This window comes from Trachemys scripta, chromosome 14 (genome assembly GCF_013100865.1).
Source record: "Trachemys scripta elegans isolate TJP31775 chromosome 14, CAS_Tse_1.0, whole genome shotgun sequence".
Classification (NCBI taxonomy): Eukaryota; Metazoa; Chordata; order Testudines; family Emydidae; genus Trachemys; species Trachemys scripta.
Window position 1 is genome coordinate 20,906,092 of NC_048311.1, and position 7,729 is coordinate 20,913,820.

The following is a 7,729-nucleotide window of genomic DNA, read 5'->3' on the forward strand; positions in this document are numbered from 1 at the left end:
TTTGGAGGAAGAAGCTCTTCTGATCATTTGATATGTTTTATCTATCTGTTCAGTCCCCTTGAATCTCACTCAAGCCAACATTCTATTTTTAGATGCTAAAGAAGGCATTTGACCAGGTTGAGAGGAACCTCTGTCACTTAAGACAGAGTGGGCAAGTAGCTTAAGTGCAGAACCAGCAACCCTCCAGTGGCCACGTCTAAGGCTACATTTATATCTCCAGATGAGTGCAGAGAAGCCTTAATGGAACACAGAATCTAGCCACAAGGAGGGAGAGAAATTGTGTAGGCTAGTAAAAAGGGAGCACAACTTGGAATAATGGGTTAACATGAAGAAAGGGAAAATCTAGGGTGAACAACAGGAAATACTTTGATAGATCAGTTGGCAAATGGAATAGTTTCCCAAGAGATGTGATGGTGCTGGAACTGCTGCCACTTGGGATATTTCAAACTTGGCTTAATAAAACATTAAATGTCCAATAGGGAATGATTTTGCATTGGCTGGAAGGTAGACTAGATGATTTCCTTGGCTCTTTAGCCCGCATACAAACAGATGACACCAGCACACTTACTGACAGCTTCCACCAGTTCAAAGGGGTACAGCAGGATTTGGCTTGCCCTGCTATTTGTCCTGGTGATAAAACTTCTGGCACACAAGATTAGAGGGAACCCTGGAATTACCAGAGAGCGAGAAAATGAGTCTGTTCTACAGCCTTAGCTAACAACCAGTTGGCTTTTAGCTCATGCTGTAGAGGCTCACGCACTAAGCTCCTGAGATCCCTGGTTCAATCCCGCCCACCGGTGTCTGTCTGTGTTACACCTGGTGTTGTTAAGGTGGGTGCATAGCACTTTCTGAAAATCAGGCCTCATTAAGGTGTCACTTGTGCACCCCAAATCACTAGTCACTTGAAAATCTTGGCCTACCTGATGAAGCCTTGCTACCTCCTTGCAAAACACACACACATCACTATTTTTACAGATGGGAGGGCAGGGGAGAAATGAGGCACAGAAAGGTTACATGACTCGCTCAATGTCACACAGCGAGTCAGTGGCAGAAGAAGCAATAAAACCCAGGAGGCTTGGTTCCCAGCCTCTTCAGAATTACAAAGGTAATGGAACACCAGGGAGAAATGGTGCATAAAGGAAAGGTTGGCGTAAACAGGTGGATGACAATCCCCTACCACCTCCAGATGACCCTGAGAACTGAACAAACGTCTCCCAGGGGAATATCAAGTGTAAACACCATTTATGCATCACCTGTTTTTTACCTGTAGCCAAGCAATTAAAAAACCTAGCTCTGCAGCCTTAAGGTAGAAGTGAATTTTATTAGCAACAAAGAGCCCTTGTGGGCTACAGGGAGCAAATCTGCCCTTACTGCTTCAAGGTAACGGATGCTGCTTCAAGGTAATGGAGCTGCCGCTGCTCACCATGACTGCAGGATACAGTGGCTCCGTGAACGTGGTCAGGAAGCGGTAGATGAGGTTCATGGTGTTGGTGACGCCATAGAAAGTCAGGGAGCCAGCAGCATAGTCCAGGAAGACACCGATGGTCTTGTAATAGCTGCCCTTCACCACGGTTTGGATGTTGTTGTGCCAGACAGAAAACTTCAAGGAATCCCACTCCAAGCACCAGGAGGTATTGTTCCGGCCAATCAGGTAAAAGATACAGCTCTTCCCAGTCTTGTGCATGTAACTGTAGGTTGCTCCCAAGCAGACCCATGAGTCTGAGACCTCGACTTCCCAGTAATGGCAGCCCTCACACAAGCTGCGGGTACACAAGACCTGTGGCCAGTGGTTGAATCCCTGGCAGGACCCGAAGAAAGACTCCATCAGGATACCCATGTTCAGCACGGAGTGGGTCTCCTTGAACAGCAAGAGCTCCTCGCTGGCGGTGTTGGGATCGAAGTTCAGATTGCAGTAGTCTGTTTCACAGGAGGCAAAAGGAGATATGGCCAAAGTGAATCCACTCCTGATGGGTGTGGGGAGAGAGGCGTCAAATTGTGTCCTGCTCAGTCTAGTTCCATTCCCAGACCAGAAGGGCAGGGAACACTATGATGAAGGGACTGATATTAGCTATTCCTAGAAGTTGGCAAGGGGCTGTTTCCTCTCTCCACAGAGAGGATTTGCCACTAGTGGTAAAAGAAGTGGTGGTCATGTAATGGGCATGTATTGGATTTTTAGTGCAAGATACTTGGGAAAGGACTATGTGGCTAATTTCTTCTCATGTACACTGGCATTACACCAGCGTTAGTCTGACTTCAGTGCTGTTAACTCCTGACTTTTCCCTGGTGTGAATGAGAGAGAGACACAAGAGCTGCTGCTTGAGTTCTAGACACCACTGAGCATCCTGTCAGTATTTAAAAACATTATACTACTGCTTGAGACAGCTATAGGCTTCTCTTCTGGCACAGAAGTAGCCTGAAAGAGCAGGTATCATATGGAGCTCCAGATCAGAGCCTTGGCTGCAAATTCAAGTGGTCTATGTAGGTCATAGTGTATTGTCTCATTTCCTTGTGCTCCCCTGTCTGTATTCACCTCTTCTCTTACCTTATGCTTAGATTGTAAGCTCCAAAGAGGTAGGACTGTTTTTGTTCGGTTCATACAGTGGGTAGCACAATGGGGACCGGGTTCATGACTAGAGCTCCTAGGTGCTATGATCATACAAATAATACTATGAATGTTTTTCATTACTCTTCTGTGTTGTGCTCTTAAAATGTAGTATGCTGTGTAGGTAAATGTGTGCTTTTTGTGCAGGAAAATGTCATGTGTATTTAAAGTTAAAGGAAAAAAAACACATGGTGTAATATTGTATCTCAGAAATAGCATATATATATGTATATATATAGGATATTTATAAATATCCTATCTCCTAGAACTGGAAGGGACCTTGAAAGGTCATTGAGTCCAGCCCCCTACCTTCACTAGCAGGACCAAGTGGTGATTTTGCCCCAGATCCTAAGTGGCCCCCTCAAGGATTGAACTCACAACCCTGGGTTTAGCAGGCTCAAACCCCTGAGCTATCCCTCCCCCACAATGATCATATGATCATATACGTGTAGTACACGTGCCACAGAGAGGAGTCAAAGTTGCATCTACAACCTGAGGACAGGCTAGACTTATCTTCCAAATATTTAACTGCAGCCTTAATTGTCTCCTCCTTGGCTTTTATTAAAATAAAAAAAAGTGAGGGGGAGAAGAGAGGGAAGAGAAGCCCCCCAATAAAACAAAGCCACTTTTCTCTCCCGAACGTTTGAAGTTCTGTTGGCCTATGAATTGGTTATAACAAGTGTAAATTCCATAATATGAAATTATTTGGCTAGACACCTCTAGGAACACCCTATCCCAGGTAATTTAGGGGGAAGCCTCTCTACTGTGCAACTTAACTGGTGTACGGGAGACAACAACCCTTCTCCTTCCTAGAGTGAATTGCAGCAGGTCTCTCTCCTGTGACCATTAAAAGGTGAGTGGCAGCTCTCCCTGAGCTTTCCACACCTTCAGTATGCTGTTCACTGCTCTGTTAGCTTAGCCGCAGGTGACGTACATGGGGCTTGCAGCCTTTCATAACGTCACTCGGGGTCTGATCCTGCTCCCATTCAAGTCAATGGGGATAAGGTCATGTCCATCATTAGCTAGCTAACCCCCCTCTGTAAGATGTCCTGGCTCACGTGCCCAGTACATTTTTTTCCCCCCAGTCAAAAGAAGTCCAGTTTTCACTGAGCACTTGGACGCTTCTCATTGAGGACTGTTGACATAGCAAAGCTCAATTTCTATCCTGAGCTATTTTGGCTGTAGAGTTGCTTCAGAAACCTGCAAGATTATTTTTAAGAAGTATATTTTCCCCACCCTACTGGTACTCCAACAAGCCAATCTGATGTTTTTTGAACAAAATGGATCTTGAAGCCAAAACAATCTTTTTATCCTGAAAGGAGAGAATTTCAAGAAATTCTGAACAACTATTAAAAATAGGAGTGTAGAATGGATCCAGCAGCTTTAACTATAGCTGTCATCTCGTCCATAACAAAATAATTTAAAAGTCCTATAACAGGTGGCCAGCTTGAGAAGGAGCCAGAATTTACCAATGTACATTGCCAAAGAGCCACAGTAATACGTCAGCAGCCCCCCATCAGCTCTGCCCCGCTCCCAGCACCTCCTGCCCACCGGCAGTTCCGCCAATCAGCGCCTCCCAATCCCTCCTCGCACCTCCCAATCAGCTGTTTCTTGGCATGCAGGAGGCGAGAGGGGGAGGGGCGAGGGCACAGCAGGCTGAGGGGAGGGAGCAGGAAGGGGTGGAGTGGGGGCAGAGCCAGGGGTTGAGCAGTGAGCACCCCACAGCATATTGGAAAGTTGGCGCCTGTAGCTCCAGCCCCGGAGTCGGTGCCTATGCAAGGAGCCGCATATTAACTTCTGAAGAGCCGCATGTGGCTCCAGAGCCATAGGTTGGCCCCCCCCCCATCCTATAAGATAAGACCTCCCCTATCTTGTCTCTCTAATCAAGAAGTTATGCATATAGGGCCCAGTCCTTCTCCTTCTGAAGCCAGATGCAAAATTGGGATCAGGTTTCCCCTTCCCCCAAAGACCACTCCCACCCAGAACTTTTCATTATTTATGCTGTGGGCTAACTTTTTGCATCCAATTCAGCCAAGGAAAATAGTTCTAGTCAGTTTCACTCTCCAGGCTAGTGCTGCAGGGTTTGGGTTGCAGGAGAAACTTTAATTCAAACAAACCCCTTTTGATAATTAAGAAAGTTAAAATATTTTCCCTCACTCTAGGGTTTGTATAGGAGAAATAATTGGTCTCAAAACTAACTTTACTCTTAAATTCTCTTTTATGCAATAGCTAACTTTAAATTTGTAACCAATACTATGATTACTTGTATCACTTTTCCTCTTAACTCCTTTCTATTAAGACATGGTAGAGCCAATTCAGGGCAGATACAGACCACAAAATGCTGGTACTAAGTAGAAATTAGTGGTTTTTTTTTTAAAAGTACTTTCTCAGGTATTCTTAAAACTAGGCAAAGCTACCTGGCTTTAAGCCAGTTTAAGAAGACCCCTTTGCTCTATTCTGAATACAAAGCGCTACTTTTTTTTAATATGAGCCTGAACCCAGCCTGTAATTCTGCAAGTACAGTTGCAAATGATAGACTAGATCCAGTTACTAAATTGTGCCCACAAATCAAGTACTTAGGCTACTAAATCATATCACTTATGCCTGCGATTAGTTGCAGTTGGAAAAAAACATAGGAACAGACAATTATGCCTGCAAAATTAGAGATAAAATTTCAAAAGCAGGCCCATGTTGTTAACAACATGATCGCATCAAAAATACACTAATGATTAAAGGAACATTGTTAGGTTTTTTAAAAAAAAATACCCCTGCTTTATATTACACAAACTTTAGATTATTACCATTGAAATAAATTTTAAAAATCTAACTCCCCTGTTACTATACTCATTTTATTTTTTGCATTTCTCTCAGCTTAGGTAGTTGTCAATTTCACTGTTTTTCCAGTCAGCTCCTAGTCTATTTCAAGTTCAGTTTTATCCCAGAATGCATTGGCACTTAAGTTTCAAGCACCAGGGAACCTGTTTCCATTAGAATTTCAAAACAAATCCATAGAAACATGGCGTTTGGCTTCCAGTTTCTGTAAAACTCATTTTTCTTTATTTTTTTTTTTTTTACTAAACCTAAATTTTGGGTTAAACTTGACCTGATGGCTACGCTGGGTCTATACCGAAATATCTCCTGATATCAACAGTAAAACTTAAGGTCAGGCAACCTTTGCTTTAGTCTGCAATTATTTAAACAAGATGCCACTAGTAAACTGATTGGTAAGACGCTTGTACGTTTCCTGCTTCGATGGACATAGGGTAGAATTGATTCCTGTAACGGTGAGGGCTAGTTTGGCCCCTGTCATAGTATGAGCTAAGGCAGCTCTAAACTCTAGCTGCAACCATCTCTATGGCAGGGGTGGCCAACCTGAGCCTGAAAAGGAGCCAGAATTTACCAAGGGGTGGAGTGGGGGCAGAGCCTGTGGCAGAGCCAGAGGTTGAGTAGTGAGCACCCCCCGGCACATTGGAAAGTTGGCGCCTGTAGCTCCAGCCCTGGAGTCGGTGCCTATACAAGGAACCACATGTGGCTCTGGAGTCACAGGTTGGTCACCCCTGCTCTATGGACTATTGCACCCCTGTAGTATAGCTGGGCTTAGAAACACCCCAGCACCACCTGGTGCCTTGAGGTTCTGCAGGTAGGGTGTGGCTGCATAGAGCCAGATATTCTGGCCATGTGCCTGCTAGTTAAACTCCCTACATAGAGGATGTTTGCAGTAGGGTGACCAGATGACAAGAACAAAGTATTGGGACACATGGGTGGGGGAGGGCGCCACTGAAGCGCAAAAAAAAAAAAAAAGCCCGAGTGCCGCCGGAGTGCAAAATATTGGGACAAATGGTGTTCTGACCATACATTGGTCGGGACGCGGGACAAACTACTAAATATTGGGACAGTCCCAATTTTATCGGGACGTCTGGTCACCCTAGTTTGCGGGGTACTTTATTGCTGGTTTGCCAATGAATTTCCCCTAGGAACTGTGTGGAAGCAGGCACCAGGCATGGGACTGTGTTCAAGTAAGTGGTTAGAGATCCTCTGTTCTCATTAGACTGAATGGCACACCATGCCTTTCACCTGTATCAAAAGCCCCACGTCTATGAAGTTCATTGTAGTGAGACTTGGTGGCCTCCCTCCAACCCAAAGCCAGCCCCGATAGACTGTTTAAGGGCTGAAAGCTTGAGCCACCCAAACCCAGGCTAAAGTCTGACAGTGACTATTGATCGCCCAGCCCTATTGTGGGCTCTTGGCTGGCCTGCGGACTCTGGGCCTGGCCAGACAGGACTAACTTGAGTGGCCTCCCTCCGAGCGGGAGAGTGAGGGACCATTACATTCATACACACACATAGCCCATCCCCCTACTATCTATCCAAAGTGTCACTTTAATATTAGCAACAGAGGGTCCTGTGGCACCTTTAAGACTAACAGAAGTATTGGGAGCATAAGCTTTCGTGGGTAAGAACCTCACTTCTTCAGATGCAAGACTTGTTACCCACGAAAGCTTATGCTCCCAATACTTCTGTTAGTCTTAAAGGTGCCACAGGACCCTCTGTTGCTTTTTACAGATTCAGACTAACACGGCTACCCCTCTGATACTTTAATATTGGCACTTCTATAGCACCTTTCATCTGAAGAGCCCCAAGCACTTTACAAATGTCTACTAAAGAAGCCTGAAAACCTCCCTGTGAAGTAGGTAATTGCCATGGTCCAAATGGGTGAAGCTGACACCGGGGCCTACCCAGGGTCACCCCAAAGAGTCGGTATCAGAGCTGGGAACAAACCTCCTGACTCCCATTCTCTTCCCACTTAACAATGCTTCCTTTTCGATGGGCAATGTTCTCTCCATTAAAGGCCAACCCTGCCCTTGTTTAAATAACAGCAAAACTCCCATTTCCAGCAGTGCCAGGTTCAGGCCCTTCGACTACAAGCTTTTTTGGGCAGAGCTTGTTTGTTCAGCACCACCATGCTGTTTGCCCTTTATAAATAACTCCATATGGAGATCACATGGCCACTAGTCTGTTGCCTGACAGACAGGGCCGGCTCTAGCTTTTTTGCTGCCCCAAGCAGCAAAAAAAAGCGCCGCCCGCCAGACCCCCCGCTGAGCGCCGGGCCGCGCCGGGCCGCCCCCCC

At 45.6% G+C, this 7,729-nt stretch overlaps 1 protein-coding gene across 1 annotated transcript in view; it reads right to left on the bottom strand.

The window, feature by feature from the left end:
- Positions 1-1,375: 1,375 nt before the first annotated feature.
- The window catches only part of LOC117887622 (E3 ubiquitin/ISG15 ligase TRIM25-like), a 17,315-nt gene continuing 10,961 nt past the window's right edge, over positions 1,376-7,729 (bottom strand). The window contains exon 6 of the mRNA XM_034790267.1: positions 1,376-1,917. Coding sequence (XP_034646158.1) covers positions 1,376-1,917 — 542 coding nt within the window. The remainder of the gene's footprint in view (positions 1,918-7,729) is intronic.